This window comes from Apodemus sylvaticus, chromosome 1 (genome assembly GCF_947179515.1).
Source record: "Apodemus sylvaticus chromosome 1, mApoSyl1.1, whole genome shotgun sequence".
NCBI classification, from domain to species: Eukaryota; Metazoa; Chordata; class Mammalia; order Rodentia; family Muridae; genus Apodemus; species Apodemus sylvaticus.
The window spans coordinates 87,151,331-87,175,458 of record NC_067472.1 but is presented as its reverse complement, the minus strand read 5'-3'; the positions used below and the strand labels follow the sequence as shown (position 1 = coordinate 87,175,458).

At 47.9% G+C, this 24,128-nt stretch overlaps 1 protein-coding gene across 1 annotated transcript in view; it reads left to right on the top strand.

The window, feature by feature from the left end:
* Vps35l (VPS35 endosomal protein sorting factor like) overlaps positions 1 to 24,128 on the top strand; it is a 98,407-nt gene that overhangs the window by 13,177 nt on the left and 61,102 nt on the right. The window contains exons 8-14 of the mRNA XM_052200373.1: positions 4,829 to 4,913; positions 9,717 to 9,776; positions 17,189 to 17,285; positions 18,112 to 18,159; positions 19,042 to 19,135; positions 21,755 to 21,832; positions 22,233 to 22,355. Of these exons, the coding sequence (XP_052056333.1) occupies positions 4,829 to 4,913; positions 9,717 to 9,776; positions 17,189 to 17,285; positions 18,112 to 18,159; positions 19,042 to 19,135; positions 21,755 to 21,832; positions 22,233 to 22,355 (585 nt within the window). The remainder of the gene's footprint in view (positions 1 to 4,828; positions 4,914 to 9,716; positions 9,777 to 17,188; positions 17,286 to 18,111; positions 18,160 to 19,041; positions 19,136 to 21,754; positions 21,833 to 22,232; positions 22,356 to 24,128) is intronic.

Sequence of the window (24,128 nt, the reverse complement as noted above, 5' to 3'; positions counted from 1 at the left end):
TCTCCATCTCCAGGAAAGGGTTTGCCCTAAAAACCCTCCTCTCTTGGCAAAACGTACTTGGGCCAGGGGCTGGGTATGTAGCTGAGTGAGTAGAGTGCCTGCCTAGGATGCAGGGGCCCTGGGTTTGATCCCCAGTACTGTATAACCTTGGTGTGCTGGGGTGAGGTTCCGGACTCAGCAGAGATATAAGAGCAAGGTCATCCTCACCTACAAAGTCTGCTGGAAGATACCTGTCTCCTCAAAGTAAAAGTAATAGTAATAGTAATAGCAATAGCAACAGTAATAATAATAATAATGTAAAATTTAAAAAAAAAAAAGAGAGAAAGCCGTGGAGCCAGTGTGGAGCCAGTGAGGCCTTTGGAATTAACCTGATGCCCTGAGCTACATCCTCAGAACCCACAGAGGGATGAGAGACCTGACCCCTGCATATTGTTGTCTGATCTCTGTGTGTGTGCCATGGCCCACAGTGGAGTATTCTTTTTCTCTCTCATACACACAAAATAAGTAAATTCATGTAAAAAAAATTAAGAGACACGAAAGAAGTGCTTAGGTCACGGTGAAAGAGGGACTTTGAATTCGCAGACTTTGCTTTGTTGGTTTTGGAGCAGCGTGTCTGAAACAGCCGATTAAGTGCAGGTGGACATTTGTCACTTCTTGTCATGGTAATGGGACCTTTCTTTTCTTGATAGAGGTCTGTGTGCTTGGCTCTTGAAGTGTTTGAAGTTGAATCTGTGTGCAGCAGGGTGTCTTTCCTGGGGTTTTGGCTCAGGAAGCAGGGCTGGCTCTCTTTTCCTCTTGTTTATAGAATAAATACTCCAGGAGAAAGGCCTGTCCTTGTGCCTGCAAAGCGAGGGTGCCTTGGAGTTCAGAAAGCTGCAGGTGTTTGCACTGTAGAGTGACTGCAGCCTGGGACTTGGGACTCCATCCGAGGCCACTGTCTCAGGGAAGGAACCAAGCAGTGTCTGATGAAACCTACCTGCTGGATCCTAGAGTTCTAAATACTCTTGGAGGTTACTATAAGGAAATGAAGAAGGTAGGCATATAGCTTATAGGGGAATAAGCAAGTTCCCCTCATTTGCTCTGTGGCTCAGATTTTTTTTTTTCTTTTTTTGGTAGAACACTCATCTTCCCGAAGAACCTGTGTTCTATCCCAGGACTGATACCCTCAATCAAAGTAATTTTCAGCAGATAATCACTACATACTTAAGCCTAGAATTCAATGACTTTGAGCCTGGTATGGTGGTGGGTGCATACATCTAATCCCAGCACTAATCTCCCCAAAGAAAGGAAATACAGTGACTTTTAGTCATTTATAGCTGTATAAGTTTCTTATCTCATACTGTCCAGTTTTAGAACATCTTCATCCCCCTAGCCCCTCAAACTTGAATACCATCCCCTGCCTTCTGTACGTGTGCCATAGGATGGGCTTGTTCTGTACCCAAGTTTTACATCCGGTTTCTCTCATTTAGCTAAACACTTTTGAAGTCCATCTGGGTTGTGTTGTGTGTTGAGGCCAAGTTCCTCTGAGTAGTTATGGCGTCCATAACCACAGTTTGTGTACCTGTGAAGAGTTGTTGATGTCCAGTTGCTTCTGTCCTCAGAATGCTGCATATGAGTCTGTGTGGATTTATGTCATCTTCTTGTCTTCTGGTAGACTCCTGGGAGGTGCCCTGCTGAGGCAGGTGGTAGGGATTTTAGAAATCACCAAACTGCTTTTGAAAATGGCTGTCCCGTTATGTCCCCACCAGCAGTGCTAAAGACACCAGTCCCTCCCAAATGTCCAGTCCATTGTGTGTGTGTGAGTGCTGGTGTATGTGCTGTGTCACGTGTGGAAGTCACATGTCAGCCTTGCGTGTCAGTCCTTCCCTTCCTCTTCATGACAAGTTACTGTGCTGCATTCTGCATGCCAGGCTGGCTGGCCCACGCTCTGGGCGTTCTTCCTCCACCTTCAGTCTCGCCGTAGCATCCCTCGGATTTAGGGGATTTGAGCCATCTTCCCAACAAATAGCTAGAATTATACATCATTGAAAACAATACAAAATCCCCACTGTCATTTCAGTTTTTCCAGTAATGGTGATGAGTTTGACTGCATGTACCTCAGCCGCAGCACCACATCAGCAGTGACCATCAGTGAGTCGCAACCTCTGCTACGGGGGAGACTGAGCCCGGGAGCCGGGCTGAGCCTGGGAGCCCGGCGAGACCCTCACTTCCAAGCTGCACCCAGCCTACTTCATTAGGATCTCAGTGGAGGAGCCAGTCTTATTACTGCTGAGCGTGCTGCGTGTTTGCCTTTGGTATAGCCTGCTCACAGAGCCCTTGTTAAAAAGACTGCTGCTTCTTTAATGTTTGGCTTGAGATTTTTTTTTTTTAATTTATATTTTTCCCCCAGACAGGGTTTCTCTGAGTAGTCCTGGCTGTCCTGGAACTCACTCTGTAGACCAGGCTGGCCTTGAACTCAGAAATCCACCTGCCTCTGCCTCCCAGGTGCTGGGATTAAAGGTGTGCACCACTACTGCCCAGCTTGGCTTGAGATTCTTTATCTGCATGTGTGTGTGTGTGTGTGTATGTGTGTGTGTGTGTATGTGTGTGTGTTATATACACAGGGGGGTATGTGTGGAGGCCAGAGGCTAATGCTGGGTTCCTTTCCCCCTTATTTTGAGAGACAGAGTCTCAAATGGACCCTTTCCTTATTTCTCATATTTAACTACATATCTAGCAGGTTCTGCCCACCCAGTGTGGGTCGCTGATACATGCCACCAAGCCTGGCTTTTGACAGGAGTTCTGGGGACCCAAACTCAGATCCTTGCATACCAAGCATGCTACCCACTGAGCCATATACCCCTCCTTCTTCCCTTTCAATTTCATGGCCTCTTTTTAAAATTGTTACATGCATATATGTATCCATATACAAATATGCCTTACATATACATGTGACCATAAGCTGCTCAGTCTGTGTAATGTTACTTCTGTGTACGCTTTCAGGACTGGACCATTTGGTATTGGATAATTGATGGCTGTGTCTTTGAGGAAGCCTATTTTCTCGCTCCCAGCATTCCTTAGTTCTTTGTGGTTCTTTGTGGAGGGTTGAAGCCCAGCGAGCCTTCTCTTTCCATATCAGCTCATCTATTGTCCTCGTTCAGTTCATGTTTAGGCATCCAAGCTGCTGAGACTCTGGTGTCCTTTGGGACTGGCTATTTTTAACACCCAGGTCTTACTAGAAAAGTCTTAGGAAATAGTACCATGACCTTTAAAATGGCACTTTATAAGGTAATTTTACTTCAAGGGGTTCTTATAACTTTAACTTTGGATTTAAAAAAATAAATCTGTTTTTTTCTCATCCTTTCTAAAACACAGCTTGGGGGCGGGGCGGGATCAGCACACAGCTGTGTGGGGCGTCCCAGCCGGGTGGAATCTGAAGTCTTGCCTGAGCTGTGTGTGGACAAGGGGCCCTGCATGGCAGTGGTGAAGGAGGGGGGCAGATGTCATCTTCCTAGGACCCATGGGGTGTACATATAAACAGTCTCTGGGATTTGGGGTCATTGTATTCTTTTTCTTTTCTTCTGAGCCCTAAAATCTCCACAAGTGACTGTTTAAGTTGGGAACTCTCATAAAGTGTTATGAAGATCACAGAGCAAGACAGCAGGGGCTGTAATTCCATATGCATCCAAATGCTGCAATAGAACAAGCATCTTTGTTTTAACAGCACATGTCTCCCTGCCCCTGTGAGGGTTTCCACAGGTCAGACACTGTTTATGCACAGGCATGTCACACAGGAGAAACTTGGCCACTCTCACGGTTTGGATGCTGGGAGCCAAAGCCACAGTGAAAATACGTGCCCAGGGGACTCAGCTTGCTGTGTCCTGACCACCATGTGCATGCCCTGCTCCCCCGAAATGCAAGCTTACAGACCTTTTCTTTAATGTCCAGTTTATTTTTTATTTGTGAATTGATAAGTGTGCACGTTTGTGCAGGCATGGACATGCATGTACGGAAGCCCCAGGAAGACTGTCCACTTTATTGTTATTATTATTTTCAAGACAGGGTTTTTCAATGTAACCCTGGCTATCCTGTAACTCACTGTATAGGTCAGGTTGGGCTCAAACTCAGAGATCCCCCTTCCTGGTCCAGCAGATAAGGAGGGTCCTTTCAGAAAGGTCTTCCTCAGTCTCAGACTTGTGGCTTTCTCAGCCAAGCTTTCCAGAACATTCTGTAGGAGACCCTGTAAGCATTCTAGTTCTTTTTGTCAAAAGTGAGTGGCGGGACTGGGGAGCTGCACACTTGCGATGCAGATGGGAGGGCTGTGTCTGAATCCCCAGCACACGGAAGAAAAGCCGGACACAGCAGGCCTTTCCTGAAACCCTGGCACTGAGGGCCAGACAGGCAGGGTCTAGGTCATTGGCAGCAAGCCAGTCAGCCTAGCTAAAAGTGACAGCTTCAAGCTTGGGGGTGGGGGTAACCTGCCTCAAGGGAACAAGGGGCACATACAGAAAGATTCTTAACATCTTCCTTACCATTCCATAGCACACACGGGTGTATGTCTGCATGCACACATGCATACCACACACAAACACACAAAGGAAAAGTCCAGGTATAGAGATGGTTCAGCATTTGAAAGCACTGGCTAGTCTTCCAGAGGACTAGGGTTTAAGTCTCAGCATCCACATGATGGTTCTCAACCATTTATAACCCAAATTCCAGGGGATCTACCACCCTCTTCTGACCTCTGGCAGCAGCAGCTGCATGAACACACATGCAGGCAAAACACACTTAGAGGTTCTCCAAGTCAGGTACCCCAGAGTGAATGCCCTCTCCTGCTCTCTCTTTCTAGTGTTCAAAGCTGCTGTCAGACACGAGCGTTATTCAGTTCTACCCAAGCAAATTTGTCCTCATCACTAACATCCTTGATACGTTTGGTAAGTGCCGTAGCCATCCTGTGTTTAGGAAATGTATTTGTTTTGTCAGAAAGTAGCTGCCAGTGCTGCTTACATTGGGTTCTGCCATGGCTTTAGTCCTTTGGGGTACCTCACGAGGGAGAAAGGACTGCTTGTGACTTCTTTATCTCCTGTGGGGAAAGTCAAGTCAAAAGGTTTTATATTTAGAAAAGCATGCTGTATATATTTTATCTTAACAAAGTAAGATACGTCTTTATTTTGATTGGTGCATGGTACCTACCTGTATTTAAAGGACGCAGTGTAGCATTTCAGCACAGGTGCACGGTGTGTGATTGCCAGGGTCATTGGCATTGCCTCAGGCACCTGCCACTTCCTTTTGCTGGGAACATTCACGATCTTCTATACTAACCACTTGAAAATGTTAGTTAATTGCCAGATGTCTGTGTGCTGGGCTTTAGGAGTCTTTCCTCCCAGCCCCCTATACTGGGAGTCTTTACTAAAGCACCCAAATGTTCTCCTCTAATCTTTATATAGGCTGGTAGCGTGATGAATGACTTAGGCAGGTTAGCAGCATGTGTCCTGGCTAAGCTCAGGCTCCTTGCCATCTCCAGGGACCTACACTCGCACTGATCAGAACTGTGTGTGTGTCCGCTTTCTGTCACTGTGACCAAGCGCTTGGGATAGTCAGTTGATGAGGAGGAAAGGTTTACTTGGGCCTGTAATTTTAATTTTTCAACCCTTATTTTTAATAATGGTTCTTAGATGATTTAATCTTCTTTTTAGCCCACCACCCACCAGAGGTAGTGGGAAAGAAAGCATACAGGGAAGTGGACCTGTTTAGAAAGGGTTCTTCAGAGCAACTCCCATCTGTGTCGTCAGGAAATCAGCAGTGCAGTTCAAAGGTTAGCAGCAGCAGCTCGATCCACCCATAAACACCTCATGGATACACCAGCAGTCCAATTCGGTAGAGTCAGAATAGCAAACACGAATCAGCAGTGGGGCACTACCTAGCAGAGACAGCCAGGCCTCAGCCTCAGTTCAAGTCAGCAGGAGGGACCAGGAGGAACACAGAAGTTCTCAGTTGTTCCTCTCAGGGAAGTAAAGATCAGCCAACGATGCAAGATGTACAAGCAGCGCACAGCTAGCTGTCCCAGCAAGCCAGGCTCTGTCTCTGTCGCTGTCCATCCAATCCTGTTTATACTCCCTCCAAACATCACGTGTCCTCCATGGGTCTTGCCTCAGCACGTGTGTCTGTCTTAGCTGACATCACTCTGCCAATCAGCCGGAGTCAAGGGAGTGGCAAGAAGCCCCCCCCAACCCCCAACACCAGAAGTGTTTTGGTGCGTTTCTCTCTGTGGAGTTCGGACAAAGTGAAGACTCCTTCATCACGTGTCCTTTCATGTGCATGCTTTACAGAACACTATGTCCGCTTCAAGAAATGTTCCTTCATGAGTCTGCCGTAGCCTTTCACCCGTGTCCACTTCAGGAAAACATGCCTTCATGCGTTTACCCCAGCAAACCACCTCCCAACACATCTGACTTTCCGAAGAGCTCTTAAGATTACACCTCATGGGTCTGTAGCAAGGTTTTCGGATCTGGAGTTTCCATTTATGACTTGGGCCTGTGGCAAGGCAGCACAGCTTGGCAGGAATGTGTGACAGGCAGATCCACTCCATGGCCAAGAAGCAGAAGAGGAACAAAGGGCTGGAGCCTCAAAACTACCTTCATGGGGGCTCTTGGTGGCTTAAATGCTTGCCACGAGGCTCCACCTCTTAAAGGGACCACACCTCCCAAGAACAGTGATGGAGCCCACGCCTTTTACAGATGGGCCTTAAGGAAACAGTGAAGGTCTGAGCTCGGCCTTTCTTCCCTGCACGCTCCTTGCCCTGCAGTATGCCTCAGGAACTGGTACTGTCATGCCAATCTCCTCAGCTGGGCACTCAGGCATCTTCTGCATGCACTCCTGAGTTCTCCCTGGCTTGCCGATTCCCTGTGTCTTCAGTCACCACAGTTCTGTCTCGCCTACATTGCAGTCATAGTGCCTCTGAAGTCTTCCTGCATTGGTCATTGGGATTACCCTGGTCCCTTACTTGTTGTAGGAGACAGAGTGATCTCTTACAGCTTAGTGGAAAGTTCTAGACGAAGAGACTAATCTGAAGGCCCAAGGGCCCCTTGGCCTGGTGCACAGCAGTGGGTGGCTGAACCAGAGCAGTTGGCCTGGCCTGGGCAGCGCTCTGGGCTGTACGTACAGGGTGGAGGCACAGGAAGGAACCCGCAGGTGAGCTGAGAGCTGGAGGTGGGACGGAGGCATCAGTGTCTCACCCGAGGGGAGTCCGTGGGCTTACAGCACAGCACGTCTTGTCTGCAACCCTTCCAGCAAGCCTTCCAGCCTGCTGGCGATCCATGAGTGGGCTCTGCTTCCAGGTACAGCTGGATCTAGGGACTTGGTGTACTTGAGGGTTTTTTTTTTTTTTGTCTTTCTGGTACTTTTTCTTTCTGCGGATGACTTTCTTGGGGTGACTGCATTCTCAAGATCCACAGTGTCCTCTGCTTCTATCAGCGTTACTGCTGGTGTCACAGAGTGTGGACAGGCCTTTGGGTTCTACCTCGCTGGCCGGGCTCAGGTCGTGATATCTGACGGTGACATAGGCCGACCTCCAGTGTCCTTGACTGCTCACAAACGTGCTGTTGTTGCCAAAGAAAGGACTGGGCTCTGGTCATGTTGGTGCTTATACAGCTCTAGTTTTTAAAGAAGGAGAGCCTGGCTGTGTCTGGATACAAACCCTGAGTCCTGTGGCCAGTCTTGTCCTGTGCTGTTCTAACAAATGTGCCTCTCGGCTGACGGCGCAATGACCCAGGGTTGGAGCATCAGGAGCACAGGGCACATGGCCCGGGCATCTGGAGCTGCATGAACCCGGCAGAAGGGTGACAGGCTTGGTTGGCATCTTGGTCGAGACCATCTTGGGCTGCTGGCTTCCCTGGCTGCTGCATCTCCTTCACTCGTGTTTGGATTCAGATTTCCTGCCTGCGAAATGGTGCATAGGAGACCCGGAAGTGGAAACTTAAGGGTCTTTGGAGAGTCAATTGTGTTGGATGGGGTTTTGCTGGAGCAAACACATGAAGGAGTGTTTTCCTGAAGTGGACACAGGTGAAAGGCTAAGGCAGACTCGTGAAGGAACTGAAGCAGACACAGGTGAGAGGACGTTCGGCTAAAGCGAGCTCATGAAAGGACATGTGATGAGGGGTTCTTCGCTAACAACACACATGTGTTGGTCTGCCTTACATGTCTTCTTGAGCTCCATTTGTCCGAACTCCATAGAGAAACACCCCAAAAACCTTCTGGTGGTGTGCTGCAGTGAATGCTGCTTCTAAGGACTCGGGCTGATTGGCAGATGTCAGCTGGGACAGACGCACGTGCTTAGGCAAGACCATGGAGGACACGTCATGTTTGGAGGGTATAAATAGAACTCAGTGGACAGTGACGGAGGCTGAGCTTGGCTTGCTAGTAGGACTAAATGTGCAAGGCTTGTTGATCTTGCATCTTCGCTGATCGTGGTTTTCCCGAGAGAGGCATAGCCGAGAACCTCTCCTGATGTCCCTGCTGGTCCAAATCCCTCCTGCTGCTGACTCCGACCGAGGCTGAGGCCTGGCTGTCTCTGCTAGCTAGTGCCATCACTGCTGATTCGTGTTTGTCATCCCGACTCTACCGAACTGGACTGCTGGTGTATCCGTGAGGTGTTTGCGAGTGGATGGAGCTGCCACTGCTTACCTGTGAACTGAACTGCTGATTTCCAGACAACACAGATGGGAGTTGCTCTAAAGAATCATTTCTAAACAGGTCCACTTCCCTGTATGCTTTCTTTTCTACTACCTCTGGTGGCAGGGGCATTGGAGTGCATTCCCTGGGGCTTTCAGAACCTGCAGTGTGTGTGTGTGTGTTGAGGGTGAGCTTCCAAGGGCTATACACTGACATCCCTGGGCTCTTACAGTTACTCTCAGATATCTTAGCTGCACCCAGATCATTTCTGTGGGAGCCCCTGGGGATGGACAGAAGCATTACATTGGGTGGCGGTTTTCAGGAGTTCCAGGCGCTCTGCCCGCATGCTGGGCCTGAGAAGTACTGGTTTAGGGCACACTGGTCATGATTTCTAGATATTCTGACAATTAGTGTCTCTCACACCTGAGCATGTATAAGGATTTCCAGCAGTGTGGTCCAAAGGCCACATTCTAGTCACATTCCCCAAATCTTTGTCTTTCAAAGCTCCAAGATGGGCCCAGGCCTGTGTGTTCCCAGCTGCCACACTGCTAGAGGCAGTCAGCAGCTGAGTGAGAAGAGAAAAAGACCCTGGAACTCAGGCCAGAGCAGCGTGAGGAGTCCTCACACTCAACAGAACGTGCCCTGCACTGGCCTCAGCTCCTTCCATGCCCAGCTTAGGCCAACAGACATAAATGAGTGGCCTGTGGGCAGAAGTCCAGTCGGTGAGATCAGAGAATGAAGGATATCTGACCCGCATCTTGAGGGCCACAACATTCTGTGATATTTTTTTAACTTAATTACCCTAGGTAAACTCTGTGAATTCATGTGAAAAGCAGCTTCCTCTCCCAGGATGTGTCTGCAAGTATGCCATCTGCTCTCTTTCCCTTCTCACTAAAAAGAAAAACAAAAAATCCCAAAGCTAAAAGTGTGTGCCAGTAGGTGGCAGCATACACTCATGAGTTAATGCCTGCTGCCCGGTGCCATTTTCCTGCCTCTATTTAGTAACATTTACTTAGTGTTTGCTCCTGTGGTGTGTGATGTCAATACCATATGTCCTCTTCTCCTAGGAAAGCTGGTGTATGAGCGCATCTACTCGATGTGTGTGGACGGCCGCGGTACCTTGCCTGGTAAGATCATGCTTCCTGGCTTTGTCGGCCCCAGTCTGCTTGGAACCACAGTTGGACGTTTTTTAATCAAGTCAGGATTTATTGAAAACGGATAAGGTTTTTAATTCAATGTGTTGAAAGAAACGTGTTTGAAGTCTGGTTGTCTCAGTCATCCAAAGCCATCAGAAAGTTTGCAAGCAGGGGAGTGATCGGAATGCACGGAAGGGGTGCAGTGAGACCTGGCTGCACGGCAGCCTCTCTGCTGCTGCTGCTCAGAGCTATGCTCCTGGTTCATATGGGGCTTTCTTTCCAAGAAGCAAATTGCTTAAGTAAAAACTGTGTATGTATGAAAGGATGTCCAATAAATCAATATTAGCAGATGCCCCGGCTCCTCAGCCTATACCTAAATGATGTTGGCGTTAAATTCATTGCCAATCAATTTTAAATTCCCAGGAGGTTGTAATGGGACAGGTGGATGATGGACTTGTGTTGTCACATGAGTGATCGTGACGATGCATTCCGAGGCAGCATCTTTAGCTACGGCTTCCTTCCCTTTGCCCTGTTTAACAGCCAAGCTTTGCTGCGAGAAACCTGCTCTGTCACACAAGTGCAGCAGCAGCAGCCCAGGCTGTCAATTTTATCTGTCGTTTCATTCCTCTCCTTGGTCCTGGTAGCGGTTCTTGCCCAGGGACCAGGAGACAGTGAAGGTGGCAGTGACCCATAGTTTGGCCTGTTCTCTTCCTTCTTCCCTACCCCACTTCCTTTTCTCTCTCCTTCTTCTCTTTTCCTTCCCTGGCCCTCCTTTTTGTCCATCCACCCAGATATCATCCATCTACCCTCCCAGCCATCCTCTATCCATCTCCCTATCCACCTACCCACCCCCCACCCCCGCCCATCTATTTACCTGCTCTCCTGCTCCCCCTGCTCCCCCCTCATCCCCCTCACCTGCTTTCCCACTGACCATCATCCATCTACCCATCTGTCCATTTATCCACCCATCTCCTTAAAACTCTTTGTTATGAACATTTCTCAGAAGGAAACACAGCTGTACACAACTTTAGGTCCGATGGACAGCTGGGTAGGCCCTTGGTCTCACCATAGGACAAGCCCAGTGCAGCAGGGTCAGAGCTGTGCCTGCCCTGTCTGGTCCCATGGCTACCAGCCCCATGCTGCTCTTAAGTACTTGAGATGTGGCTGGCAAACTGAAATGAGTTTTGAGTATCAAAAGAAAAGACACTGGGTAGCTCCGTGCAGAGGAACATGCCTGGAATTCGGCATGTACCAGCACTCAGGAAACAGAGAGAGAAGGATTGTGAGTTCAAAGTTAGCTTGGGCTACCTGTCTGTAAACCCCCAAGGTCTGAGGATATAGCTCAGTGGTAAAGTGTTTATATCACATGCGCAAGACTTCATTTCCCAGCCCTGCAGAAAGGGGAAAGAAAGAAAGAAAAAGAAAGAAAGAAAGAAAGAAAGAAAGAAAGAAAGAAAGAAAGAAAGAAAGAAAGAAAGAAAGAGCAAAAGACACTGGATTCCAAGTCTTACTGCACATCAGAAGCTGTATAAGCCACTAATAACTTTGTAGACTGGTTCCAGGCTAAGGTGGGATGCTGGATGAACTGGGCCTCAGTACATAGTGTAGGGAGTGATGCCTCTTCAGCCTTCTGTGGCTCGCACAGCGTTTCCATGCTGCCAACACACCCCACCCCTCATACTGTAGTCAGGTTTCTAGTGCCTCCTTCTGGTAAGTTTAGGAGCCTAGAAAAGCGAGCAGAGGCCAGCTCTGTGGGGAATGACCTCTGCTGGCCAGGGATCTGGGAAATGCACATTTATTTATTGACTGTACGCTCAGCATGTGGTTCATGGGCATCCAACCTCAGTCGGCCGCCAGAATTAAACCTGTATGTTGTCTTTAGCAACGGTGGATTTTTTTTTAAAAATGCATGTATTTCCGTGCACTGCTTTTGCGCCTGAAGCCCTTTGAGGCCTGAAGAGGGATGGGATCTGCTGGAGCTGGAGTCACAGGTAGTGTGAGCCATTTCGTGAGGGTGCTGGGAAACAATTGAGTCCTGTGCAGGAGCAGCTGGTGCTCTTGATAGCCGAGCTGTCTCCAGCCTAACTAGCATGGATTTAAAATCCTTTTTGGGGGGGCATTTGGAGAAATAGGCCAACTGTCAAGAACACTTGCAGAGGACCCAGATGGGGACTCACAACCAGCTGTAACTGTGGTTTGAGGGCATCTGGCACCCATTTCTGGCCTCCCCAGATGTTCACAGTGCCCCCCCCCACACACACACACAGACACACAAGTAAAAGAAATACATTTAATTCCATTTCCTTGTTGGTTGTTTTTTGAGACAGGGTCTCATGTAGCCCAGGATTGCTTAAAGTCCCTCTGGCTGAGGATGACCTTGAACTGATTCTTCTGCTTCACCTTCCAAGTACTGGGATCACAGGCATGGCCCACACCTTTCTGCTTCTTCTATTGGTTCATATGCAGTTGCTTATGAAGAATGAACTTGTGGGAAAAGTCTGGCTAAAGATGGTACCTGTAGTCCTGGAACTCCTGGCTAAAGGCAGAATGTAGGCTAAACTGGGCTAACTTATCAGGACCTTGCCTCAAAATAAACAAGTTTGTTTGTATGGCCTGCCTGACCCTCGGGGCCATTTGACTTTCCCTCTACTACAGCCATTTCCCCAAACAACATGTTAGGGCCAAATTAGGAAAAATCACTAATTGGTCTTACCTAAACTCAAGTACAACATCAAAGGGTGTTTTCCTCATTTGAATATAGTAGTTAGCAATTTGAACTTGAATATTTTACTTTAGCTGAGAGCACTACAGATCAGGGTCTGTTTTGGTTTTGTTCAGTTGCCTAGGCTAGCCCAGACTATCCCAGGCTATCCCAGGCTTTTGTTTTCCTGCAATTGGTGTGGTCATTATGTTTTTTTCCTTTCCCTTAAAATCTTCCCTTGCTGCTTTTCTCTGGTACTGAGAGCCCAGAAGGGAGAGGACAGACTTCGTCCACAGTTGTCAGTAGACCGACGAATGCCTCTTAACTGAAATGAAGAGGAAAGCTTTGAAGTTTCTCTTGTAGAATTCTGCCTGAAGAGTCCTGTGGGGGAGGAAGCTGGTGACATTTGTACTCATTCTTTCTGTCTGAATCAGTTCCCTGACTGGAGATGCTAATGTTTGAGCTCTTCGCCCTCAGGAGTTTGAACTGTGGGCTAGCTCTCCTGAGTCTGGAGAATGCCAAGTACGCCCCAGGCCAGGACCAATGGCTCACACCTGTAATCCCAGCTCTCAGGAAGATCACGGATTCTGGGCTAGCTTGCACTACATGGTGAAACACTGTCTCTGTTTTTTTTGTTGTTGTTGTTGTTTTTTGTTTTTTAAAAAAAGAGAAGGAAGATGAGGAGGAAGAGGACAGAGAGAAGAAAAAAGAAGGAAAATTGAAGAAGAAAAATATATGTTACTATGTGTAGTCACCCCTCCCCTACATTTCTTTAAACTTTATTTATTTATTTATTTATTTATTTATTTATTTATTTATTTATTTATTTGAGTGCTTTAGCTGCATGTATACCTGCATGCCAGAAGAGGGCATCGGACCCCATTACAGATGGTTGTGAGCCACCATGTGGTTGCTGGGGATTGAACTCAGGACCTCTGGAAGAGCAGTTTGTGCTCTTAACTGTTGAGCCATCTCTCTAGCTCTCTTTAAACATTGTTAACGTTTATTATGTGAAGGAGGCAGGGCACACTCATTCAACTGCTACTGCCAGATAACAGTTCGAGGGCAGGGAAGATGTTGAGCATGCCAGGTAGGAACAGGGGAATCTGGAACACAGCAGAGAGGAGAAGACAGAACCAGCAGTTGAAGATGGAAGTGAGGAAACACAAACTGGGCACACAGAGAACGGCCCTCTGCAAAGCACATGACCTCGAGAGGCTGAACACCAGCCGCCCCTTGAGGCCTGGATTCTTAAAGTCCTCTAAGGATTATCTTCCACTAGTGTAATGCTGGTCAGTTTGAAGAAAGTTATACAGTTGTTGTGTAAACATGTCCACTGAACCTAGCCCACCGGTGGGGATCCTGCTGGCAAGAGAGGTTGCTCTCAAGGCCTTTGTTCTGTGTTATGAGGCTTTTGACAGGAGGGTTAGCTGAAGTCAGCCATCTTGGAAGCTCACCATCTTCCTTACGTAGTCACGGCCCCTCTTCATGTCTGTCTGCCTATTAAGGGCTCTGACTCCTCTTTCTACACCACAGCAGCAAGCATGTGATGGTTACAGGACAACTTCTGGGAGGCAGTTTTCTCCTTCCACTGTGTGAGGTCCAGGGATTGAACTCAGGTCGTTAGGCTTGGCAGAAAACCTCTTTACCCACTGAGTCATCTCATTGTCTCCTCTCTCCCTACTTAATCCAACACACACACACACACACACACACACACACACACACACACACCAGGAAGCCATACACCCTAAATGTTAAGTCATTTTGTTTCCTAGTTGGGAGACATCCTAGCACTTGGCTGTGTTATAGATCCTGCCTCACTTTAGCAATCCTATCTTCGGATTTGTCCCCAGGTCTGGCTTGAGTCACATCAGGATAGCGGGGACCTTAATATGGCAATAAAAGAAAATTAGACTAATTGGTCTCTTTCCTCCTCCTAAAACATCTGCAAAAGTTCAGAGTTGAAAAATGGAGTACTTAAAGAAAAGGAGTGAGGGAAACCCCTCTGGTGTATGGAATGTTCTTCTGGATTAATTTCCAGATCCTGGATCCCATTCCCGAGCTGCAGCTGCAGGGCTAATGGATGAAGTAGGTCACCGTGCCTCGCCTCTGCGCAGAGCCTTCAGGCATTGCCTCTGCCCCTGGGAAAGCCCTCCGAGGCTCCCTCTGTGCCCGCCTGCCAGCAGAGCAGGTGCTCCTCCCTCCAGCTCATCACAAGGCTGCTCTCAGGGCCTTTGCATTTGTGTTTCTAGATCACATTGCTTTCCTATCTGAGCATGGCGACTTCGCTTTGTGACTCAGGTCGTAGCTCAAGTCCCACCTGTGCAGAAGTCGTCCCTGATTCTTTTATCTACTCCTCCACCCTCTGCACCCCTGTCCACTCCTCTTCCCAGGTCCTCATTACCTGCTATCTTATTGTTAACCTGCTTACTGTTTTCTTTAGTCATCTCCACCACTGGTAAGCTTCCTGAGGGCAGGGTCTGGCTGTACACTGTCTGAATACACTGCCTGTAGTTGGCTTCTAAGGCCTTCTGGTGAACATATGAAGTATAGAAATCCTTTGTTTAATATTGTGTAGTTTTCTATGCCATGTTAAAGTCTTGTATAACATAGTCCATTTCTTAATTCTCTCTTGACCTGGAAGTAGTCTCTGTCATTGTGTGAGATTGCTGTGTGTGTATGTGCATACACATGTGTACATGTATGTTTTCATTTGTATGTATCTTATGGATATGTATGTGTGTGTGTCTCTGTATATGTGTATGTATATGTGTATATATGCATATGTATCTTATGCATATATGTGTATGTACATGTGTACAAGTATGTTTGTATATGTCTCTTGTGCATATGTATATGTACATGTGTATATATTGTATGTTTTGTGTGTATATGTGTACATTTGTACCTATGTATATGTTTGTGTCTGTCTGTGTATGTGTGCAAGTGTATATTTGAATATCTCATGTATAGGTGTATGCATATTTGTATGTATATATGTATATGTGTCCATGTATGTTGTGTATATATGTGTCTGTGTATGTACATATGTGTCTGTGTTTTTCATATGAGGTGTAAAGTTTCACCCTTTTTTGTGTGTGTCAGAGTCTTGCTATCTGGCCTTGAGTTTGCAATCCTCCTGTTGTAGCCTTCCAATCCTTATGAAAATATATGCCAGGCTGGAGAGATGTCTCAGTGGTTAAGAGCACTGACTGCTCTTCCAGAGGTCCTGAGTTCAATTCCCAGCCACCACATGGTGGCTCACAACCATCTGAAATGGGATCTGATGCCCTCTTCTGGTGTGTCTGTAGACAGCAACAGTGTACTCATTTAAATAAGAATAAATAAATCTTAAAAAAAAAAAAAAAAGGAATGCTGGGTGATGGCGGTACACGCCTGTAATCCAAGTACTCTGGGAGGCAGAGGCAAGCGGATTTCTGAGTTTGAGGCCAGCCTGGTCTACAGAGTGAGTTCCAGGACAGCCAGGGCTATACAGAGACACCCTGTCTCGAAAAAACCAAATCCAAAAAACCAAAAAAAAAAAAAAAAAAAAAAAAAAAAAAAAAAAAAAAGAAAAGAAAAAATGTATGCTGTCTAAAACTGTGAGGGGTGAGTTTGTGTTATTGATAACAAAGACAGTATATCAAGATTAGGTCTGGCTGCAGAGCCAGGCCATTCAAAATGCCACCAGGGAAGGTAACGCTGGTGGCAATGCTGCCAATGGCCGCGGTTCTGGCTATTTTAATATGGTCCTGGGTCAGTGCAGCTGCAGAGATCCCGCTTTCATATCTGTTCTCTAGTTACGCAGCTGCGAACAAAGGCGGGAGGGCAAATGCCTCCTCTTAAAACTGCTTCACAGAAATCACACTTTGTTGGTGGTCAGGGGCCCAAACTCAGTGAGATGATTACACTGAGCTGCAAGAACAGCCCAGCGGCCAACTGAGGAATCAGAGTTCTGTTATCAAAGAGGAAAGGAGCAGATACTGGAATACACTAGCAGTGTGACCACAGGGGACTGGGGCATTGGAGCAGGGTTGAGGTGACTGCTTGGCCCAGGCTCAAGCCCAGGCCTCCACTTACCTTCAGTTTTGGCTCTTCATGGTAAAAGCACTCTTCACATTTCCTGTTGCGAGACCAGGTGCTAGATGGCCTCTGCCATCAACTGTTGCTGCAGTGACCACTCCCACAGCAAAGAACTCTGGTTCAGCAACACGTGGGGGCAAAGAACACAGGCTGAGGGGCTGGGCTTCCCTGGCAAAGAACACAGGCCACAGGGCTGGACTGCCCTGGCTTATATTTGTCCTCTGATCCACCTCCTGTGTGTCCTGCAAGTCACTGAACGTCTCTGTTTTCCCAGCTCTGGAAGTAGATGGAGAGCTACTGTGTGGATATGTGATGTAGCTAAAGTTGCGGAAACACTGCACAGTGCCAGGATCTTCCAAATGTGTGTGTGCACTGGTGTCATTTTGTTGCTGTTTCAGTAAAGCCCGGTAGGCCTCTGCCTCCTCATTTTCCGCCCCTGGACTTGCAGCAGGTATAAGATCCAGGAGCAGGCCAGTTGTGGTGGCACACACCTTTAAACCTGGTGCTTGAGGCAAGCAGATTTCTGTGAGTTCCAGGGCAGCTAAGGCTGCATAGTTAGACTAGCTTAAAAAAAATACCAGATTTTGGGAAAAACATGGACCATTTTGTGTTGCAGATCATTTCTCTCCAGAGAACGTGAATGACACGGCCAAGGAGACATGCCTGAATTGGTTTTTCAAGATTGCTTCCATCCGGGAGCTCATTCCAAGATTGTATCCTTTTCTTGTCCTGTTTTAATGATGGGTGGGAAGAGTAGAGCTGGTGACTGACAGCAACCACGGGCTGGGCCGTCCTAAAGTTCCCGGTGACACCTGCTTCTGTTGTGGTCGGCCGCTACACTAGAGAGGTCCTTGCTTGGGACCTCACTCCTTCCTGATGGTTCTCTAATTTGTCACTTTGGATATGATGCACGAAGCAGGCTTTTGTTCCTTTGAGGAATATTCGTATGTCATCTCTATTAAAGTGCCTCATTTCAGAAAAGATTTACTTTGTTTTAACTATGTGTGTGTGTGTGTGTGTGTGTGTGTGTGTGTGTGTATGTGTGTATGTGTGTACACCCTTGGAGGCCAGAGGCATTGGATCTCCTGGAGCTGAGTTTACAGGTGGTTGCGAGCCACCCTGACAATGCTGGGACCCAAATTCTTGGTTCTTCGTCTTGGTGGCAGCCTGATGAGCCATCTTGAGAGTGCAGGTCCTGCCCCTCTGCACCAGTACCTCGTACTGAAGTGTGGAGACTGACCTACACACACAGCATCTTAGTTATCTCAGGTCCACGTGCCCTGAAGGCTAAAATGTTGCTTTAAATTCAACAAAGAGCCTCGAACCAATAGGCAGCATTTTCCAGAACTTCAATTTAAGTGTGGAGCTCGGAGAACCCGGTAGAGAACATGGCAGCCTCCAGCTCAGTTCTCCCCATTGTTGGGCCTTCATGGCCTCCTCATGCCCAAAACTTAAGTGTTTTTCCCTTTTGGGATCGTCTTTGTCTAGCAGGGCACAGGCCATCTGGAACATGTCTTCCTTAACAGGATGTTTCTGTAGTTATGTGGAAGCATCCATCCTGAAGTGTAACAAATTCCTCTCCAAAACGTAAGGTCCTTCTTTGTCTGGAGTTATAGAATTTCTGCAAAGCTCAGACACATGTGCACAGGCGGAAGCACATGATAGCAGTGTGATGGCATTTTCATCCAGATCTAATGAACAGAAAGGAAAGGTCAGGTGTGGGGGTGAGGCAGGGTAGCTCCCAGGAGGTCAGGTCCTCCTGCATTTGGCCTTGTGGGTCTTCAGTAAGTTATTTTGAAAATATTCAGGAATAACAGGAAATTATTCCCCATGGAGCTGGGGCGGCTGGGATGGTTTATAGGTGCTAAAGAAATAGGTATTCTTGCCTCTCCAGTTGGGCAAGGATTATGTCTAAGAGGGAAGGATGCATGTCCCAGAAGTGACTCCTAGGTCACATTGGGGTTTAGGGGTAGCTGCCTGCTGCTAGCCTGAGGTGGTAGAAAGATGGGACACAGGACACTGAACCAGGGCCAAACAGTGACCCCTGTAGATCCTTATGTATAGATCAGGGGCTAGCAGTTGGTGGAGAGACAGGTTGGGGATAAAACTGTTAAAATAAGTAAGGTGTGGCTGGGTCGGTGGGTAGCACGCACCTGCAACCCCATGGCTAGGTCAGGAGGATTGAGAGTTTGAGGCCAGTGTGTGCTGTGTAGTTAGATCCTGTCTCAAACACATCAGGGAAATAAATTCATAAAATAAGCCTAACCTCAGACAGGGATATGTATGGGGGAAGCCTTAGTAAATTGTATCTGCAGAGAAAAACTGCTTACACTGCCTTGGCACGCTGAAACTTCGACTTTGATTTGTTCTTAGGAGTTGTGTTTTCCTCGCCTGCATTTAGGATAACATGGCTTTATCATGGAAGTTAGGAGCAGGGAGAATGTAACACTGTGCTCCTCTCTCCCGCAGGGGGATTTCAGAGTGCCTGCCTCGACTAACCTCCATGATCAGAGGGATTGGGGACCCACTGGTGTCCGTGTATGCCCGGGCCTACCTGTGTCGGGTATGCTGAGCTCCCACACGTGGCTGCCTGCCTCCCTAGCCCACTCCTTCTCCTTCTCCAGAACACTTCTGCTCTTAGCTGCTAGTAGTAGGACACAGCTCTTCCACAGGGAAGAGAGCTGCAGGGCTGTTTGCAAAAGTTAATTTTAAAGTAGACCAACTTACCGCAGTTCTAATTACGGGACGTTTAAGGTCATCTATACCCAAGTGAGCTGGTTTTCTGGATTAATTTTCTCAGTTCCCTGAGAAAGGGAGGAAAGGAGGCTCCAGGTCCCTTTCAATCACTTGAGATAGGCTTTCCCTGTGTTGAATTCTTTGGCTTTTGTGTGTGTGTGTGTGTGTGTGTGTGTGAGAGAGAGAGAGAGAGAGAGAGAGTGTCTCTGTTTCTGTCTCTATATCTCTGTGTATGTCTGAAAAAATGAAGAATGGGTGAAACAAAAAAGGAAGGAAAGGAAGGGACATGACTGTTCCTGGAAAAGGCTTATTGTAGCTATGTGGGAGAGCATAGCCAGAGGCAGGGACATCTGGGAGAGGCCAGAGTGGACATGACCCCGAGCCATGTCAGGAGAAGGCAGGAAGGGATGGGGGTGGGGGCAGACCAGTACAGCAGCCAGGAGGCCCAAAGGTACAAAGAGAGAGGGTAACCCAAATGGCTGGATCATATAGGGAAGAGCAGTCCAGTCCCTGGGCTGAAGAGTTGAGGGTAGACGGGTGTGTGTGCCAGCCAGGAGGCCCTGTAACTGGTAGGCTTGAGGGATGCTGGGAGACCCTGCGTGAGGCGGACTTCCAAAGCTGATGCTTTGGCTTGTTTAGAAGAGACAAAAGGAACCCAAGCATTGAGTGGGTGAGTCTGGAGTTGTTTATAGGGGAGGTTGGGGAGCCCCTCCTTCAATGCTGGCCCCTTCAGTTCCTCTTTGCTGCCTGCCCCCTGGGCCAGCCTTCCTTGTCACCTAATGTGTACTTATTAAGTGGCAGGGAAGACCACAGAATCGGAACCAGTGGGACAGTTGTTAGCTAGGTGGGTGTCCTTGGACAGACCCCAGTACTTCAGCTGCTTTGGGAATGTAACCCCTGGTGGATCTCACACAGATCTGCCTAAAGGATGCTTGATATCCTTAGAGCAGCGTGCTAATCGTACCCTCTGGGACCTGGTGACCGGGAGAACTCTGTCCCCATAGGAAGTCTTCTCAGGTTGGGCAGCAGTTTGTAACTGAGTCTGAGAAGGGGAGTCTGGTCTGGTGAATATTATGGTATTCATATGCTTGTTCCCTGGTGTGGTGTACACTCTCACTCACCTTCCCACTCCAGTGCTCTGACTCCCCATAAGGGAGTTCTTTTTAGCTAAAAGATTTAAATTTTTTCTGTTGTATTAAAATGCACTCTCTTCTTTGCTATATATGCATCTTGCCTCAAACTTTAAAACTCAGGTTATTTTTTTAAACACTGAATCCTAGAGCCAATAATCACCATGTAGGCTCTCCTGGAGTTCCCCATGTAGACCAGGCTGTCCAGGGACTCATAGAGACCCACCTGCCCCTGTCTCCGAGTGCTGAGATAAAGTTGTATGGCGTCATGCCTGCCCTGGATGATGGCTTTAACAAATGATTGCTATGAGATTCCCCTAATGTGTGCATAGGTCTGCCTTGGAGTCCGACTTCTCGCTGCCATTTGGGTTCCAGGAATGTTCTCAGATTGTATGTTTTAGTAGCAGGAACCGTTTCCTGATCATCTCCAGGCAGATGATGGCATTTGTGTTCTTTGTGCTTGTCCTATGAGAACCGTGTGAAACACGTTTTAAAATGTCTTTTTCTATGACTACCTGTCGAGAAAAGACTCATTGCTTTTAGCAATGATGTAGAAGCTGACTGTCTTTTACACCATAAACTTTGGGGCTTCAGGAGGATGCTGGGAGTCGAACTCTGGACCTTGTGTGTGCCCAGCACATGGACCACCACCACTCCACTCCTTCCCCCACTTCATCTCATAAACATATCCATGAATGTTGGTTGTCTTGTATGTTTGAAATGAAGAGAATGGTGTTTTCCCCATCTCGGGAGTGCAGCCTTCCTTTGTACTGTATTGATTTTTTTCTCTGGGTGGTTTGTTCAGGAATATATTTATTGCTCTTGGGCAATTCAAAGATGATCACAAATGCCCCTTTCCCATTAAAAATAGCTTCTGTGTTTTTTTCTTATAAAACGAGTGCATGTTTATTGAGTGGGGAAATAGATCAGCAGAATGGAGTAGGCTTCTATAAGTGTCTGTGCCCCCCCCCTCTCTCTCTCTGTGTGTGTGTGTGTGTGTGTGTGTGTATGTGTGTGTGTGTGCTGTGGTACTGGCAGATGAACACTAGGGTGCTATACATTCTAGGCAAACACTCTCCCCCGAGCTCTATCCATGCTCCTTTGTTTTCTGTTATCAGAATTGTGCTACAGATAGGTGTGTGGCACACACTTATAAGCCCAATACTTGAGAGATGGAGGCAGGGGTGTGGTCAGGCGCAAGGCCAGTGAGGAAACAGTGAGAGCCTGGCTTGGAAAGAAGAAAAATCACCATGAGGTACATCTTATTTGCAACTGACTCTTAACTCTAATGATAGTGTCTCTTTGTTTACTTGCAGGTAGGGATGGAGGTGGCCCCGCACCTCAAGGAGAGCCTCAATAAGAACTTCTTTGACTTCCTGCTTACATTTAAACAGGTAAGAGAGTGCCGTGGCAGCTCACTGAGCTAACCGTCCCATGAACAAATGCACCAAGCTGAGGATCCTTGCAGCAAAGGGATGCTGATGTCTGTTCATGTCGGGTGGAGGGAGGGTTAGCACACACATGTGAGCAGGAAGTGCCTCCGGGCAGTCGGCCTTACTTCCTGTCATCTGCTGATCCATTTTCCTCAGGTTACTTCTGCCCATGCCAATGCCCCCACCAACCGCTCAACTGGGTGGCATGGGAAACTTGGGGTGCATTTTGTTTTGTTTTTAAATTCAGCCGAGAAAGCAGCCATTACCCTTGCATCCATCCATGCACTTCTAAACCAGCCTGCTCTAGGTGAGGTGACTCCTTTCTGATGTCACTCATATCACTCCCTTTGGTCTCCTGTAGATTCATGGAGACTCTGTTCAGAACCAGCTGGTGGCCCAGGGTGTAGAGCTGCCGTCCTATCTCCCTCTGTACTCGCCTGCCATGGGCTGGATCTTCCAGTGTGTCTCCTACCACGCTCCTGAGGTAAGGCCAGTGGGGGTTGGGGGGAGGTCACCATTGGGGAGCAAGGCTGGCTTCCGTCCCCACAGTGTGGCACCTCTGTTCCGTGTGTCCTGTAATAGTCCCAGCATCCTTCCAACAGCTTCAGTAATGGCGTGCCAGTTGCGCTTCTGGAGCGCTCAGCCCTATGGCTGGTTCTCTGCTGACTGCCTTTCTAGATTATATCATTTCCTGGACTGGGAGGAAAGGAGCCACTCAGAGAGGCCGCATTCCTGTGGCTGGAAGTTGGTGGCCAGAGAGAAGCCTTTGAAATCCTTTTCCAGGACAAGGGAGGCTCTCACTTCTTCCTTTCCCGTCCTCTGCCCATCTGCGTTTCTCCCAGTTCAGTGAGGTCTGTGTAGCGGGCATTGTCCTATTTGATGCAAGGGCATGTAGACCTTTTCTCATTGCTTATATAATGCTCCTTTCTCCTTTCCCTTCATCTCTTCCTCCCTCTCCCCTCCTTCCTCTTCTGAGTGAGGTTCTCTCAGGAATTAAACTGCTAACAGGAATACGCTGGCGATCCCCAGTGCATGCTGACGTGACTGTGACAGATGGAGCGCGCCTGGCCTCCCTCTCCATGCTTGAAAGTAAAAGGTAGCTTGCTGTTAATAAAAGGGAGTGAAGCAGTTCAGAGGCGGGGGCCTGTCTCCCAGTGGCAGCCAGTGCATTTGAACAAAAAGAACAGGCGTCTGACTGAACCATACCACTCTCGGGGGTTGATCTTGGAGAAGCAAGCCGTGACCACCCAGCCCTGAGCACTTGTGTTGCTGTGGTTGTAATGGTACAAAGTCAGAGGCAGCCAGCAGTGCTGCATTTAGTGGCGGGCTGTGGGGTCCTTTGGAACCTATGAGTGTCTTTCTGTATGTCTTGACATGAGGCCGTTCACAGTTACATAGCTGAGCAGAAACAGCTCTACTCAGTTGCTGTGTGGGTCGTAAGCCATGGACTAGCCTAGTGTCAGAGTGAGGGCTTTGATGTTGGTGTGATTGGATCTGCCCTCAGCTCTGTGACTATGTCATGGGGCAGTGGATGCTAGCTGACTTGCCCCTAGTCCCAGAGATCACCATGTCTTTATCTGTGACAATTTCTGTTTTCTAGTTTGTATCTGGACTAAACCAGGACAGTGCTTTTCCTGTGCTGAGTGGGTGTCCTATATACACCCTATGTTCAGTTGGGGTCTTGCTCGAAACCCAGGCTGGCCTGGTGCTCATCCTCCGCCTGCCTCAGTCTCCCTCCTGAGTGCTGAGATTCTAGCATGTGCCACTGCATCTGGATAGCTTTGGGGCCATCTTACCTGAATTTCCTTTGCCTCGCTTGTGTTTTGACTTTTCGGAATCTAGAGTATGGGGAAGCACTGGGAAGACTTTAATATTTTAGTGGAAGTCTTTTAATCACTGGGAATCTGATTCCATGTTAGACTAGTCTAAAGGGAAGGGAGTTTGAAGAACTGCCAGGTGCTGGGTGTGGTCCTTAGCAACTATATGTGGCAAGAAAGGTACCACAAACTCAACTGTGGAAGCCGAGCCCCTCAGCCTTTCTCTGAATGGTTAAAACTTCTACAGGCAGGATTAATGTGTTGAAAATGAGAACACTTTTTTTCTTATTTTAATAAAAGGCAAAATCAGATTAAAAAAAAAAAAGCAAGGTGGGTGTCACAAGCGCCCTGGCTTTTATTTGAAACATCAGGAATGTCAGAGGAGGCAGAGGCTGGGAATAGAACTGTCGGAGGGAGGGGGGTACCGCTGTAGGAACTCA